General features: G+C 27.7%; 2 protein-coding genes across 2 annotated transcripts; both read left to right on the top strand.

Moving 5' to 3' along the window:
- The first annotated feature begins 2,771 nt into the window (after positions 1-2,771).
- Positions 2,772-8,310, top strand: LOC103829130 (ethylene-responsive transcription factor ESR2). The gene has a single exon (XM_033276123.1). It carries the CDS (start codon positions 6,675-6,677, stop codon positions 7,560-7,562), a length of 888 nt encoding a protein of 295 aa, XP_033132014.1. The 5' UTR covers positions 2,772-6,674; the 3' UTR covers positions 7,563-8,310.
- Positions 8,311-14,271: 5,961 nt separating this feature from the next.
- On the top strand, positions 14,272-17,845 carry LOC103829129 (DEAD-box ATP-dependent RNA helicase 42). The gene is made up of 2 exons (XM_033275679.1): positions 14,272-16,228; positions 17,262-17,845. The coding sequence occupies exon 1, from the start codon at positions 15,938-15,940 to the stop codon at positions 16,184-16,186; it is 249 nt and encodes an 82-aa protein (XP_033131570.1). The 5' UTR covers positions 14,272-15,937; the 3' UTR covers positions 16,187-16,228; positions 17,262-17,845.
- Positions 17,846-18,397: the final 552 nt, after the last annotated feature.

The following is an 18,397-nucleotide window of genomic DNA, read 5'->3' as shown; positions in this document are numbered from 1 at the left end:
TTTCGGTTAGTAAAATATAACTACCATTCTAAATCCATATTTACTTCGGTTCGGTTCGGTTTATATACCGTCGGTTTTTGGTTTATTCGGTTTTATACCAAAAAACATAATTATTTTGTTTGAGATTATATTATATGAATTTTAGAGTCATATTGTCAACACAGTCATTTATTAAAAATATATTACATGTTCAAATAAATGAACAAAAAAGTAAAAATGCTTCTACCATCAAATAAAATAATCAAATCTATAACTAAAATCAAAGCTTGAAATATTAAAAATAAAAATATGAAACAAAACAGAAACATGAAAGAAAAGTTTTTCCACTCTTCCATATTTAGTGTTCATTAAAGTCATGCTTTTTCAATTGAAAATTTTCCATTAATTATTGTCCATCAAATTTATAATCTTCATATTAATTTAGTGAAGACTAAAATAAATCAAAAAGATCAAAAAAGACTTAGAAAATAAGATGTCTGAATTGCGATGTATTGTTATTTAGTTATAGTTCAAGTGTTTTACAAATTAAGGTTTTTTATTATTATAAAATTATGGTAATAGTTATTAACACAAATTTAACTTATGTAACAAATAGATTTTCATGTATTGTTATAAAATAGATACATATTTACATGTTTCTACTTTTAATCGGTTTTGTTCGGTTTATTCGGTTTAATCAGTTATATACCAAACTATATCCAAATCCTACGGTTTTTATAAAATTATATCCATTCGGTTTATATGGTATATACCAAAACCAAACCATATTGTTTATTTCGGTTCGGTTCGGTTCGGTACGGTTCGGTTTTACCATATTGAACAGCCCTAGACGAAACAGCTAAAGACCTTAGGGTATAATCGGAATAATTATATGATGCGTCTTATAAGCCATAACATCTAATAAATTTAAATGTAATCAAGAATATCATATGACTAGATATAATCCGCGCGCATGCGCTGAGTGAATTTTTTATATTTATGTTTGTGCAATAAATGTTTTAACCTTCTGCAATACTATAATATTTATTTTGAAAATACAAATGTTGGTCTTTTAAATGTATTATCGTTATTGAAAAGTTAACATATTACAACTCACTTTAATTATTTTTAAAATTTCATATGCTCAAAAAAATAAATTAAGTTTTGTGGCTGACACAAATCACAAAAAAGTAACAAAAGAAGATTAATTTTTTTGTTCTCGTTTTTTAACTATTGACTCTCCATAAGTGATTTCTTCTAGCTCTCTAAAATTGTGCTTTCGTTCTCTATGTTTCACTGGTATAATTTTGTTTTTTTACTTCTTATGTGAATTCGGTGAATTACATAAGTGTCAATTTAAAAAGATGGACATATGTATGTAAAAATTAGTTCCACCCCAGATACATATTTAATAATCAAAATTTTGAAGAAAATTATTGGCAAACTATATTCACAGGTTAGTGTTATAATGCATCAAGCTGTTATAGAATATAAGTGCAGACACAAAATATAAATGTATGTCTAGTATATATTCACCAGTTCGGTCTAAAAATTATCTAATTATAGAACAACAAAACAAATTACTTATTTTATTAACCTATGCTTTTGAGATTTAGTTACTTAAGAGTATACCAATAATATATATATATATATATATATATATATATATATATATAATACTTTACCATTCTAGTATATGTAAACTATGTATAAATCAAGAATTGTTTGATTTATTAAATGATAAACCAGAAAACTTATAATAAATAGTTCAAATCTCAAATTCTTACAATTATAATAGCTAGATATAATATCAAGGAGAAACAAACATTAGACGAATAATCAAGTCTCTCATTCTTCGAACAAATTCAAAATGAGGTGATTGAAGTTTTGTCATGATATTTCATTAAAAGATTTTTAAAAATAAAATCAAGACTAAATCTGAATAAAATAATATATATAATGCTTCCAATATCAACAATCACTTCGATTTGAAGAAATGTATTTATGGGATTGTGAGGATCATATGACATATTAGAAATCACCTATTTAAAAAATAATGTGTATACATGAAATTATATACATTAGAGTAAACACATAAATTAAAACCAATACATTTTGTTTATTTACAATCATGTTTTTGGTAAATAAATCAAAACAATCATTATATTTACTTTATATTGTATTTAATTAAACTTTAGTGATATTGACATAAATATTTATAGTATATTTAAATATAAATATTTCTTATCAATATTTCCTACTCATATGATTTTATTAACATTTATATATTCGTTGTAACAAAATTTTAAATCATTAATCACAACACTTTTAATGTGAGATTTTTCAATCCAAATTTTAAAACTAAAATATTAAGATCTCAATATTTTTTCAATGAAAATTTTGAAATTAACATATTTTTATTTTTATATAGTATATAATTTAATTAAAATGATAATATATATATTTATTATCATGATACTTCATTTTCATACGATTTATGATCATTTGTATCTTGCTTGGACAAAGAAAAGTTAAACCATTGATCACAAAATTTTCAATGTGAGACTTTTATCATTTTTTGTAATTTATAGTCATTTAAAAAAATTCAAAATATAACTTATAAGAAAAAACTTATAACAAAAAAATCTAATTCTTTAGTATATGCTCAGTGTGATTGTTTAATTTATTTTAATAATATAAAATTAAGCAAAAAAGAGAGAGGAAAATTTATTATCAAATATGTATTATTCATAATAGTTAATTATCATATATATGTTAATTATATTAGGTAATTACGTAGCTTTTATTTAAGGAAAAAATAGAGAAAATTATTTTGTACAGTACTAATCGATTTTATAGTTAGTTTAATAATAAAATATAATATATATTTATATGAACCAACTTATTTTTTTAAGGATTCTAAGAATCATCCTAGTGATGACATGTGGCTGCAAAAAAATAATGTAATGTTCTATGATTAATATATATACCAAATTAACGGTTTTCTCCGTGGTTACAGAAAAACAGAAAATTTATAACACATTTTTGCTTGTTAAGGCATCTTAGATTGCATTATATGTAAGAACATTTCCAACTCACTTATGTAATAGAAATCTCTAAAAAAAATAGAGATAAATTTTTTGCTCCAAATATTCTTTTATAATTGAAGAATGCTATATTTGATTATATAAATAGAGAAATGCTATATTATTGCATCTATAAATAGACGAATGCTATTTTTCCCTCTATTTATATAGACAAATATAGCATTCCTCTACTATAGAGAAACACATTTGAGCAAAACGTCCATTTTTTAGAGAGATCTATTATAGATAAGCGTTGGAGACGGCGTATCTAAACGTGCGTTATTTTGTTGAAATGCATGCGTAGACATGCAAGTTGCAAAATGCCGTAGTTGACCATGTAAATGTAGAGTAGTTTGGATTTTGTAATTATTCGCGATCTGCATCACATTATATAACATGAATGCGTTCGTGTGTGCAATAAAAAGTCAAACAGATGCATACTACATATTCATACAGAGTGAGGCATTGTGCAGAGAGAAACCCACGCGTTTAGAAGAGAGGAGACAGTTCTGGTATCAACTTTAATGTTGTACCGTTGCATGTTACCTACTTTCCTAGCTTCGCCCTTTCATTTTTGTCTTCTATTTTTTTGTAACCTACTACTAACCAGAATAAGATACTTTAGTTGAGCAAGGTATTTTCTGTTTTTGTTTTTGATTTATTATAACCTGGCCTTTCAAGAAGGACATTCACTCATGCCATGCACGATTTAACAGTTTGCCACGATTTTCCATTTACCTTATTTTCACCCCCAAAAAATGGAACTTGTTCATAAATCTCGCATAGCATTTTGACCATATATCTATGTTTCTATGTTTCATAGTGTATAAATACTATTATCATCTATAAACCCTATTATCATGCTCTCTCAGTAAAAAAAATGTTCTATATCCTGCGTAATCACTTGGCCAAGAACATTTGGTTGGCTGCCACAAGGAATTCAAGACTTTGCTTTCTTTAATCTCATATCTTCTCCTAGCTAGACAAGATTTTGCTAACGTTTAGTTGAAAACCTAGTTATTGTTTTTATTGAGAAATGACCGCGCGTTACCTGTACATGCACTGAGCAAATTGCAAATCGTTGTTTATTGGTAGCGTGGAAAGTTCCCAAATGAAAAGAGTTACTCTTGCGATTCGATATATAACAATAGTCGTGTGATAACGTACATGATAATCTCCAAATAAAAAGAATACATGTTGCTCAGAGCACAATATATATATATACATGCAACCTATGTGTATTGTGTTAGGGTTTGGAGACGGTAGGGGACGTGATCACTTTATCAGTTAAAAGATAAGCATGGGCATTCGGATATCCGTTCGGGTACGGTTGGTTCTTTCGTGTATCAAGTTTTTTGGGTTTGAAAATTAGGCACCGTTCGGATATTACAAAATTTTGGGTCGGGTTCAAGTCGGCACCTCCCAGGTCCGGGTGGGTTTCGTTATGATGTAAAAGAACCTGATAACCGAACAACCAACGTATCTGAAACAGATTTGGATAATAGTACCCAAAATAACCATATTAGCCGATTTGGTTCGGGTATTTTGTATCTAAAGTCTAAACTACCCAACTATACCAAAAAAGTAAATCAAAAATGCTCATTAGATACGTTTTTTGAGGATTTATATCCAAACTATAATATTTTATCCAAAAATACACAAAAATATTGAAAATAACTAATATATTTAATTTGTAATTTTAATTTAAATTATTAAAATAATTATACATATAATTATAAATAATATTTGTAAATATATATATATATATATTTACATTTCATATATCTTCGGATACTCATTCAGATCGGATTGGGTACCGGTTCTTTGGATACATCAATTTAGGATCCATTCGGTTATTTATCTCAGATCTGATCGTGTTCGGATCTGTTTTTCGGGTCGGTTTTAGGTCGGTTCTTCGGTACAAGATATTTTGCCCAGACCTAGTTAAAGATTACCAACATTGATCAAAATGGTGAAAGAGATGAAGTTAGTGAATGGTGATTAATTATGTTAGTTGTAAAACCTATGTGGACTTTAACTAACCAAAACGATATGAAATTAGTGGTGGAGGTTAAATTCTGCAAATGCGAGAAGGTCATTTAGTCACAATCGAGTAACAGTAGGAAACCAAAGAGGCTACACCATGAAGAAAGAGCCCTAGTTGAGACAAATCCACGTGACTTAGGTTTTCATAAAAAAATAAAAATATAATAAAACCCTAAATAAGCGAATTGACCATAATCTAGTAAAAAAGAACAGACAAAACATAACCTCATGTAGAAGGAACAATTTCTGAGCGCCGCCAGTTATTAATTCAGAATCATAATTTTACAATTTTCAACCCCTCCCCTTACAACTCCCAACATCATAATTTCCTTTCCCATCCACAAAATACTGTCTAAATCAACTTTTAACCAATTTTATTGATTGTTATTACCATAGTACTTATTGACACTGTTCTTCTTTGTCCACAATACTATTCACGAACAGGTCTCTAAAATACAACACTAGTGTTACATTTTTTTTTTTTTTTTTTGATAAATATGTGAATTTCATTATCAAGATAATGACACTGGGGATACAAATAGTTTTTGCAAGCAAAACCTACTGCATCAATGGATGCTAATTAAAGCAGAGGTCAAAACAAGCCCCAAAAAAAAGCTAAAAAAGACTTTGTAAGACAAACAAGGTTTAATCTAACCCTGAGGCTAAGACTAAAGCTTAACTAAAACGAAATTCCTAGCAGCTATGAAATTCCAGTAGAACAACACTGAGCCTTGTCGTCGGTACCTGCAACAAGAGTGATGATCAACAGAGCAGAACAGCCGGAGAACAATACGAGGACCCGCATATTGTCCCGAAGGCGACTCCGAACGAGCAACAGGCGAAGCAGGGGTGACTAGGTCCTGGTCCGGCCATCACACAAAGAAGTCCACTCCAGACGCTGGTGACTCCAGAAGCTAGCAAGTCGGCACTAGTGTTACATTAGAATTGTAATCTTTGAAATAGTTCCAAACTTCAAAAATATTTAGTGTGAAAGCGAATTAGTGTTTTTCAAAATCGTGATTCAGTGTTCCAATTTTATAAGTTTAGTTTATTTTTTTCAAGAAAATAATGTTTTTGGAAACCCCATGTACTTAGCAGGCACACGCCTTAACCACTCGGCCAAAAAAAAGAAAATAATGTTTTTGAGCATTAAAAACAAAGAACAAATCAAAAAGATATATATCCATTATCGAGACATCTTGAAACTTCTGAGAATAAGGAAAATAAAAATAGTATGTATAATAATTACGTTATTGTTACTTATCAAAAAGACATGTAAGTTATTACCCCAATTTTATGTAAGTCCGTAGGAAAATAAAGACACAAGACGTGGAACATGAAACTTCGTTAAACGTACTTTTACTTTCTCTCTCATAGAGGAGTGATCACAAGTCAAAAAGACGCAAGTCTCTTCGATTTTAAAGAAATGATGTTATTTTTCCCTCTATAAATACGTTATCAGCTACCAATATACATTCAGGTACCTCAAAAAACTCTTAAGAGAACCACATAGCAAAGCAAATACTTTCTTTGCGTATAATAAAACTTCCCTCAGGTCAAACCATGGATGAAGCAATCATGAGACTAGAAGGTGCTGAGCACAGAGAAACCAACAATCATTCTCTGAAGAGAAAGCCATCAAGAACTTCCTCCACCGCTCCATGCTCTCCCGGAGGTGTACCCACCGCAAAATCTGTCCCCGGAGCTGGCGCTTCCGGTGGCACCACCATCAGGTACCGCGGCGTGAGGCGTAGGCCATGGGGTCGTTACGCTGCTGAAATACGCGATCCGATGTCCAAGGAGAGACGTTGGCTGGGGACATTTGACACTGCTGAGGAAGCAGCCTGCGCATACGACTGTGCTGCTCGAGCCATGCGTGGTCATAAAGCTCGAACCAATTTCGTCTACCCAATCCCTTCACTTGACTCTTACCACCATCGTATTTTCTCGTCTCCTCCGATGAACATGTTCCTTCGAGGCGACGTTTTGAACTCTCAGTCTCTTTCTCCTTTCGCTTACCCACTCTCTAACGTAAGCGGCCCGGTCTACGATTCATTCGCTAATGTTAACGATGTCTCCGAAGATCACTCACCTAAAGCGAAGCGGTTTAGCACCTTTGACAACGAGAGCATGATATCAATCCTCGAACCAGAACCAGCTGGGTCTGGTCTTCTTCAAGAAATTGTTCAAGGCTTCTTGCCCAAACCTATCCCTCAACAAGCTGCTACACCTCCAACGACCATTGGTGTATTCCCGACAATGTTAGAGACTGGTTTTCAGTCTGAGTTTCGTTTACCGGATCACGTCAATGTTGAAGGAAACGGATTCGGTCAGTTAAAATATCATGGAGAGTTGGGTTGGGTGGATCATGAGGGTGGGTTTGATTCAGCCAAGATGCATCAGAATGGAAATGCCGGAATGTTATATCAGTATTGCTTTCATGATTATTAAACCATAATGGTTGTGTTTTTACGTGCTGATCACTCCACTGTTTCTTTAGGATTATGACAATAGTTTGGGTTAGCTAACTCAAAAGCCTTTTGTCTTTTTTTCTTCATCTAGTTGTATGATCAGTTTATCTTTTGATCGGTTTATCTTTTGAAAGGAAAAATCATCGGAGAGTATGAGAGATTTTACCTTTTTTTGGCAAATCAGCATGGGAAAGCTTAATTGAATTGTATATTTATATGACATGTCGAGTCAGCAAATTTAAGAAGAAATAGATTTGACAAAAAATATAAAAATTGGAAAATACTCGTCGTGGAGGGGGGAATGAAGACAACTCCAAAAGGACAAAATATGAGATATCTAGAAAACTAGATCTCTTCTAATAAGTTGACTTTGAAATCCATAAAAACAGCCTTTGTCTTCTTTCTTTGTCTCCTCTCCTATACGCTCTCAAATCATCAGAAGGGCATATTTTGAAGTTCACAATATAGTTTTTTTTTTTTGAAAAAAAGTTCACAATATAGTTAAGGCTCTTGTTTTAAGTTTGATCAAAGGTCCAAGTAACTGGTCCATAAAAACTCGATAGATAACCGTATATTTACTCGAATTTGCATCATTGCATGTTAGCAATGTAGCCTAGTTTCCGTGAAGTAATCATATATAAATAGCAAACAATCGATAGAAAAGACTTATTAAAAGAAATAAGTTTCACCAAACAAGGTTGCATTTCAAAAATACACATATCTATATATATATATGTTTTTGTTGTTAACCCTATATATTTTCTCGGACATAGGCTATAGTAGGCATAGGTATTTAGTTATTCGAGTCGGATTCATGTCGGTTTCTTTCATATCCAAGTCTTTGAAATTCTTGACGTTTAGATTTTACTAGGTATTTAGAAAATTTAAGTTGTAGTTATAAGTTATGGTCGGTTCCTTTCAGATTTATATTTAAATTTCTTATAAAAAATCTATAATTCGGATACATAGCAGGTCCGAATCGGTTCAGATATTTAAAACCCGAAAATACCGAAAGTACCGTATCTCTCCATTTGGCTGTCCAGCCGGATAGTAGCATTTCTCATTTTCGTTATCTTATCCATGCCTTGTATTATTGGTTTGTGGAAGGGTTTCTGTCACTTGAAGTGTGTGTACTACATATCTTCAGTCTGAAATTAAATTATAGATAATTTCTTCTTACTTTTTGATCTTGCTACAATATTTGAAATGTTTTTACGTTTTATCAGAAAGCGATTTTTTTAAAAAATGGTACAAACGTATATCCCCTCTAGATGCCTTCAACGTGTTTCAAAGGGCAGTATTAGATTAAATTTAAATGTTACTTGTCATGACAGAATAGTGCTACAATGGCAACACAAGTCGACTTTCATGATACTACAGAGAAAGACGACTGTAAAATTGAAATTAGTAGTGATGGTTGGGTTGTAGCTGACTACAGTCAAAACCTAATTTCGTTCTCATTTAGTTGGATTTCTGTCTGGAACAACTTTGCTGCTATTAGGCCAATTATATGTCAACTTCGATCCGAATATTTAACATGATGAATTTTTTTTTGGGCAAAGCATACCTACGTTTGAAACATCTTTTCTATTAAAAGAGAAGTACCATTTTTATCTACTACAAAATAGTCATACTAGAAGTCTAGGTTTATATATTCAAATAATTTTTTTAATTGTTTACATTAGTTTATTTAATGTATAACATTTCTAAATAATTATAAGGATATTAATAACAAATACATTTTAACTATAAATTTAAAATTTAGTTTTAGGAACAACAAAATCTGTTGAGCAAAAATCTAACAAAATCTTTTTAAATATTCTTTTAATTAATGCACTGATTAATTTCGAAATTAGTACTATAATATTATTATAAATTAATTTTAATTAAATTTTTATTATAAACAAAAAAATGATTTTTTTTATTAATTTTATAAATTTTATAAGTATATTCTACATTATATTAAAATAGAAGTAATTAATGAATTACATATTAAAATTATGTTTTTTTGAAAACATATTAAAATTATGTTGAATTGGTAAACCAATATATTTTGAAAAAAAACTTTCAGTAAGATAAATAAATAAAATATTATTCACCATTTTAAGTGACTAAAATATCATTCATCTTTTAAAATGATTAATATTCATAAATTATGTAATAATTTTTACAAAAGATAAAATTGTTAACATATGTTAAATTTTAATATTTAGAACTATATATCATCTATTTAGTTGTTTTTAAATCTTCTCTACTAAAAGAAAAGTACCATTTTTATCTACTACAAAATAGTCATACTAGAAGTCTAGGTTCATATATTCAAATAATTTTTTAAATTGTTTACATTAGTTTATTTAATGTATAACATTTCTAAATAATTATAAGGATATTAATAACAAATCCATTTTAACTATAAATTTAAAATTTAGTTTTAGGACCAACAAAATCTGTTGAGCAAAAATCTAACATTTTTTTTAAAAAAATTTAAATATTCTTTTAATTAATGCACTGATTAATTTCGAAATTAGTAGTACAATATTATTATAAATTAATTTTAATTAAAATTTTATTATAAACAAAATAATGAATTTTTTTGCTAATTTTATAAATTTTATAAGTATATTCTACATTATATTAAAATAAAAGTAATTAATGAATTACATATTAAAATTATGTTTTTGTTGCAAACATATTAAAATTATGTTGAATTGGTCAACCAATATATTTTGAAAAAAAACTTTCAGTATAATAAATAAATAAAATATTATTCACTATTTTAAGTGATTAAAATATCATTCATCTTTTAAAATGATTAATATTCATAAATTATGTAATAATTTTTACAAAAGATAAAATTGTTAACATATGTTAAACTTTAATATTTAGAACTATATATCATCTATTTAGTTGTTTTTAAATCTTCTCTATTAAAAGAGAAGTACCATTTTTATCTACTACAAAATAGTCATACTAGAAGTCTAGGTTCATATATTCAAATAATTTTTTTAATTGTTTACATTAGTTTATTTAATGTATAACATTTGTAAATAATTATAAGGATATTAATAACAAATCCATTTTAACTATAAATTTAAAATTTAGTTTTAGGAACAACAAAATCTATTGAGCAAAAATCTAACAAAATCTTTTTAAAAATTTAAATATTCTTTTAATTAATGCACTGATTAATTTCGAAATTAGTAGTACAATATTATTATAAATTAATTTTAATTAAATTTTTATTATAAACAAAATAATGAATTTTTTTGCTGATTTTATAAATTTTATAAGTATATTCTACATTATATTAAAATAGAAGTAATTAATGAATTACATATTAAAATTATGTTTTTTTGCAAACATATTAAAATTATGTTGAATTGGTAAACCAATATATTTTGAAAAAAAACTTTCAGTAAGATAAATAAATAAAATATTATTCACCATTTTAAGTGACTAAAATATCATTCATCTTTTAAAATGATTAATATTCATAAATTATGTAATAATTTTTACAAAAGATAAAACTGTTAACATATGTTAAATTTTAATATTTAGAACTATATATCATCTATTTAGTTGTTTTTAAATCTTCTCTATTAAAAGAGAAGTACCATTTTTATCTACTACAAAATAGTCATACTAGAAGTCTAGGTTCATATATTCAAATAATTTTTTTAATTGTTTACATTAGTTTATTTAATGTATAACATTTGTAAATAATTATAAGGATATTAATAACAAATCCATTTTAACTATAAATTTAAAATTTAGTTTTAGGAACAACAAAATCTGTTGAGCAAAAATCTAACAAAATCTTTTTAAAAATTTAAATATTATTTTAATTAATGCACTGATTAATTTCGAAATTAGTAGTATAATATTATTATAAATTAATTTTAATTAAATTTTTATTATAAACAAAATAATGAATTTTTTTGCTAATTTTATAAATTTTATAAGTATATTCTACATTATATTAAAATAGAAGTAATTAATGAATTACATATTAAAATTATGTTTTTTTTGCAAACATATTACAAAATTTTTGAATTGGTAAACCAATATATTTTGAAAAAAACTTTCAGTAAGATATATAAATAAAATATTATTCACCATTTTAAGTGACTAAAATATCATTCATCTTTTAAAATGATTAATATTCATAAATTATGTAATAATTTTTACAAAACATAAAATTGTTAACATATGTTAAATTTTAATATTTAGAACTATGTATCATCTATTTAGTTATTTTTAAAATGACAGCAATATATTATCATAAATTATTATATACAAAATAATATAAAATTTTATATTTATAAATGAAATATTACCCGCACGGGTGTGCGGGTTAAAATCTAGTTATTTAGTTGATTGGTAAGTACACTGTTGACAAAATCATAATCCCCACATTTATTCCTATCGCTAGTATAATTCAAACATTTGCAAAACCTTTTTATATTATTTACTAGGATCGGTCTGCCCTACGGGCGGGATATTAGTTAATTTGATATTCACTAAATGCTCGAGTTGAAATTTGTTTTAATATTCAAGAATTTGGTTATCTGTTATGTGTTACTTATTAGTATGCGGTGGTATAATTGTTTTTCAATTATTCTTGCTTTGGTATTGTATCAAATTAACTAATTGTCCAACTCATAATTATAGATGTACAAATGTGGATTTGTGATAAAGTTTGATGACAATACTGTTTTTTTTTTAATTTTTATTCATAGTGGAGTGTGCATGTGTCAGAAAGAGGCATATAACAACTTTTATGTTTTTGTGTATGGATTGTAAATATATATATATATATATATATATATATATATATTATTTTGTATAATGCATACTTGCTCTACAACATTTGCTTGTAGACTAAAAAAACTGTTTTCTATATTTTTAAAAGAGAAAATATTTAGGCTATAATATAACATGGACATATGTATTGACTATATATAGAAGTTGGGTGTTATTTTAAAATGACATATGTATAGAGGTTTTTCAACCATTACTTCACTAGCACAAAATATTTATAACTGTAAATACTTTCTTTTAAAAGCAAAACTAATAAAAGCATGTACAACAAATGTATTTTGATATATTTTATATGCATCAAGTTTTAAAGATTGGAAACATTGCAAAACTGTTTGGAGCAAAGTTTTCAACTTCACGATCTTCATCTTAACGTCAGTTCAGTGTCGGCCCTGACCACAAGCAGAAGAAGCATGGGCTTCTAGCCGACACGATAATAAGTATTTTCGCGGCCACATATTTATAAAAAATGACTTTATCCTAGTGGTTCTAAGAGAAATTACCAGTGTTAGAGGTGCTGAGTTCAATGACCACTGATTGCATTCATTTATTTTGGCCCCAAATATAAAATGGAATACGTGTCATTCGCATAATGCACGACTTGATGACGTGGCATCACATGATAGAAGCGAACATATTTATATATATATATATAGATATTTCCTGTTTATTCTCTCTCTTCTATAAATAAAAACTTATTTCCTATGTTTATTCATAAAACCATTCATGTTAATCTGAAACGAATTCATGCTGGTGCATTATTTTAAAGTCATTAAAAAGAGAAAGTTGAATATTTAACTTTCATATTCATGCTTAACTACTTTTGATTACTTTATAAAAGTAAAAGACTCACATTTAGATATTAACATCAATGATTTATATAGTACTATGATCAGTTTGTTTCATTATGTTTCTTATAAAAAAACAAATCTTTAACCGATAAAATATTACCAAGTCATATTATATTTTAGAAATAATAAAGATAAAAAATAGTAATAGTTACCAAAATTTTTTTTTTAACGTTGTTAATACTGTCACTAAAATCTTAAACACTAAACCCTAAACGCAACTAGTAAAATTCTAAATCTTAGAATTTTGGATTTACCAAAAGGTTTAGGATTTAATATTTGGTTTAGGGTTTATGGATTTGAGTTTGAAATTTGGGTTTAGGGTTTAGAACCTAGTGGTTAAAAGTTTTAGGGTTTAGGGTTTAAACTTTTGATGACGATGTCTAGGATTTAGTGCTTTTGTTACCGATGTAAACAACATCAAAAAAATTTCCGACAATTAATATTATTTTAAAATTAATTATTATTTTATACATAAATGGAATATAACATAACAAATTTTTATTGAATGTCAGTTTAGCGGTGAACACAAAAAATTACTCATGTATTAGGACATGAAGGCATCTCACCACTAACACCATTTTAGTGTCAAAACTACACTATTTTAGTGTAATTTCAACACTAAAACCAAAATCTTCTCCAACCATAACACTAAATTTCACACTAAAGCTATTTCATAATATCATATGTATTAAGTTTTCTCCAATCCATAACACTATTTTAGTGTCAAAATTACACTATTTAATGTAATTTTAGCATTAAATATTTTTGAATCTCCAACCACAACACCAATTATCACACTAAAAAAATATTCTTCACTATTATATTATTAATCAAGATTCTTTTTATTTTTTTTTGTTTTAATAAATACTAATTATTTTATGAGTAAAAACTGTTAACTAATATTAAAACTATAATAATATAATATTTCTATTTTAAGTATGAATATATTATATAATAGTTATATTAAAGTATTAGTTTTATTTTGTAATTTAATTTGCTTAAATTAAACTTTGTTATATATTTTATTTATAATATCTGATCTAATTATAAAATAGTAATATAAATTAAATGTAATCAATTTTAGTTAGACAAAATTTAAATAAACAGTTTTGATTTTATCAAAAAAAAAAAAAATTTTGAAAAAAAAAAAATTGCCGTTAGCTACAGTGCATCACCAAATATGGTGTGACACTGTAGCATAACACTATAATGCAGTTGTGTTTAACGTTCGGTTGGAGAGAAGAAACGTCAAATTATGCATTATTATACCGTTTACGCGTACGGTTGGAGTTGACCTGACTGATTTTGTCGCTAGCACCCATAACACACAGTTTTTTTGCGGCTGTTGGCGTTTTTCAATAATCATAAAAAATATTATAAATCGTTTCAAACCGCTGTACACTTCTAAAATTCAAAAATGGTTTCAGTTTGTGTTTGTTGGAAGTTGTGAGAATGTAAAATACATATTTTCTAAAGAAAAATCTATATAACTATAAAAATAAAAATATTCAATTGTAATTTTAAATTAAAATTATAAAAATACTATATATATATATTATTTTGATTTATATTATAACTTTTTTAAACAAAATTATTTTATTTAATTTGTAAAAATTTAATAGTAGAATTTTATATATATATATATACATTTTTTATATATTTGTTATAACAGTATGATTTGTAATTAAACTATATAAAATATAAATATTTTTAATTTGTATTTTAATTTCTTGAAGCGGGAATGCAAGTAGGACAAAATGTCGTATATTCGGATATGGCAATGGCCAAGTACGTAATTTTGCTTATCGTCCTCTGTCCAACTAGCTAAATAACTTATTTTTTGCATCGTTACTTCATTAACTTTTGTTTTATGGTTTTCCAGCCAAATTGGCCTTCTTTTTTTTTTGAACAATAACATGATGTATTTATATCCAAAACGAACTAACGCAGCTCTAGATTAGTGGGTCCGAATTATCGAGTTTATTTTTAAAAAATGTAAAAATGATTGCAAATTTGACCCAGGCCTGTAACAATCTCGTCACTTTTTTTTAAGGCTATTGGGCTTTTCTTATTTTTCTTTTGTTATACAGTCAAAAGCTGCATCACTTTTTGACCAAGCAACAAGGGGCACGTCTCTATATAGGACAACTAGAACCACGTTTTTCTTATGCTCTCCATTCAAGCTTTCGCATTAGATGCAATCCAATGATGCATCATTATGAAAGCATCTAATTCTAGCAAATTATGACAAATGACCAACAACATTAACTACTATTTACCGTTCCATTTATACTGATGGCATATACCTTTGAACATTATAAACCCTTGGCCTACACCTCAAGGATCCGACGCCGTTTGAATAGTTTGCTCCACGTTGTAAAATGTTATTGAATCAATAATAATGCTTGTTGCTGAAGCTCAAATCTTACACCCCTATAGCGTATTAGATGCTAATCTATTAGACTATCATTATACCAAATCTATAGACATGTGCACCTATATATTTCTATATTTTCTTGGAAAAGACATATAAGGAAAAAGGGAATGTGATTCGTTTTATGTTGACTTCAGGTACCACACTACATCTCTATATAAAGATACCTCCGATAGTTTTCAAAGGTATCTCTAACAAAACCATACTCAGAACAAGCAAAAAGAGCAGAAAAGGGTTTTATTTTCCAGAAGAATGGTACTTGAATACTCCTCCAACCACAAATCTCATCACCATCATCATCACCGAGACTCAATGAAGGAGTTCCAAGTTTCCTATGTAACTGAAGAACTGATGCAGGTCTTCGAACATGCAGATTTGAGGAGGAAGAAGAGCGAGAAGATGGGTAGGAGAGAGGCTGCGAAAGAAAAAAAGGATGTTGACAAGGAAGCAGAGGAGTTCATCAAGTTTGAGCATAGCAAGTTCTGTAAGTGGATGACTTAGAGCGTCTAGTCTAGTCCATTGATGATGAAGAATAAGAAACAACTAGGTTAAGACCCGCGCCTTGCGCGGAATGAACATTATATATATATATTATTTTATATATTATATGTTTATAACATATTATGAAATAATAAATATATATTAAATAATTAAAAAGTCATTATATACTACTTATATAATTAAATTGGTGCGAACATATAAATAAATTTTATAAATCGAAAAAATATTTTTTCTATTTGATATGATATATAATTAAATTTAAATGATAGTAACATATATATGGTATAATTTTAATATTAATATTTGTTAGATGATGCTTTTTGCTCATATTTTTTTATCATTTTTATCTGTTATAGCAAAAAGTCTAACTTAGTGATAACAAAATTTTCACAGTGGAATTAATGGTTTAAGTAATTTATAATATTTTTAAAAATTAAGTTGTCAATATTTTTTCAAATTTTTTATCAAAAAAATGTTCAAAGTAAATTTCAAAATTAAGATATTTATGTATTTTTATATGGCATATAGTTTAATTTAAAATAATACATATATTTATATATCTTTTATTTTTGATACTTATTAAATGAGACTTTCAACTTATATTATTTTTTAATTATTTGTATCATATCGTTACAAAAGTTTTAAATCATAGATCACAAAATTTGAATGTGAAACTTTGAATAGTTTTAGTAATTTATACTCTTTTATAAAAATTCAAAATATAATATATAAATAATCTTTTTAATTTTTATTATATAGTTACTATGCTTGTTTAATTTATTTTAATAGCTTAAAATTAAACAAATATAATTATAATACACACTTATTTTTATCAAATCATTATTATTCAAAAACATTAATTGTCATATATACTTTAGCCACATTAGGCAATTTCGAAATCTTATTTAAGGAAATATTGAAGCACATTAATAATGTATTTATTGTGGTTTAATAAAAAGCTTATTATATATTTAGATGGACCAACCTATTTCTCTAAGGATTCTAAGAATCATTCTAGCGATGACACGTGGCTACAAAAAAATGTTGCAATGCTTCTCAAATAATATATAGGGGATAAGGACGTACCATATTTTATATATGTTGTACTAATGATATATAGATATTGTGCTCATCTCTTCTTTTTTTTTCTTTTGGTGCAACCATCTTCTGGTTTTTATTTTGGTTTTTGTAACAAAATGGATTGATGTTGACTTTTTCTAAAAAGATGCATCTAAATAAACAAATAAAGACTATAACTTTAAATGCAAAAGATATCACATTTCCATGAGTTTCTAACATAATTTATGAGTTGGATGAGTGTTCGATCCATGGTTTAATCTAATCCAATTTGTCCGTTTGTATATTGTTCTCCCCATGTATGGTCCAAGGTGTCTAGATGTCATGCCTTATATGAAAAAAGTTGTGATTTTCATATATTATTTAAAACAATTTTTAAGGTAATTAAACACCCTAAAAAATCCCCAAAGTTCAACCAAATATGTTTGAGACGCGAAGCCATTATCGTATTAATTTACGTACACAACAAATAAAATGTAAACACAAGAGTCGAAATCTGATTTTTGCATTAGACAACAAACGCACAACAATTTAAGTCTTTTTTATTATGAAAAGAAACAAAAAAAAACCTCTTTTCCATACCAAAAGAGGGAAAACAAAAACACCAAAAGAGTAAAAAACATAGGATGTAGCAGAGGAAAAAATACAAAAACAGAGGAAATTGAATGTTGGTATCTTTCTTAAGAGCAAGATTATTGCACGTCCTTGGGCTGGTCCTTAGGCTTTTTGGGCTTAAAAAATGAAAAATATGGGAGAAAATGAACGACGGGTCTTGATACGGAACTTTTCATTTTGGTCCTTTACGTGCCAGCTGGCATTTTTTGAGCACGGGTCGAAGTCGTTTAGGGTTTGTCTCGACATTTGGTATCCATTTCAGCCTCTTCCTCTCCCGATTCAGTCTCGAAGGCGACGAAGAAGATTTGTCCGACTATTCCTCACCGCAAACGAGATCCTGTCGGTTAGTTCGCAAGACGAGACCGTTCTGTTGTCTCCACGGTCGACATCCTTCGATTCTCCTCCGTTTTCAAACCAAAAGGTATGCGTTCCTCTTCCATTGGAGATCCGTAGAATGTCAATTGAGATGATATGATTAGTAATCCGTTTTATTATGGTTTATTATTGTTAATCTTGTGT

The sequence above is a fragment of the Brassica rapa genome, chromosome A07 (assembly GCF_000309985.2).
Source record: "Brassica rapa cultivar Chiifu-401-42 chromosome A07, CAAS_Brap_v3.01, whole genome shotgun sequence".
NCBI lineage: Eukaryota > Viridiplantae > Streptophyta > Magnoliopsida > Brassicales > Brassicaceae > Brassica > Brassica rapa.
The sequence above is the reverse complement of the archived record's forward strand: the minus strand, read 5'-3'. Positions and strand labels throughout refer to the sequence as shown.

Bases quoted from the DNA above. Each gene is read 5' to 3' on its own strand.
- LOC103829129 (XM_033275679.1), top strand. From the start codon at position 15,938: ATGGTACTTGAATACTCCTCCAACCACAAATCTCATCACCATCATCAT.
- LOC103829130 (XM_033276123.1), top strand. From the start codon at position 6,675: ATGGATGAAGCAATCATGAGACTAGAAGGTGCTGAGCACAGAGAAACC.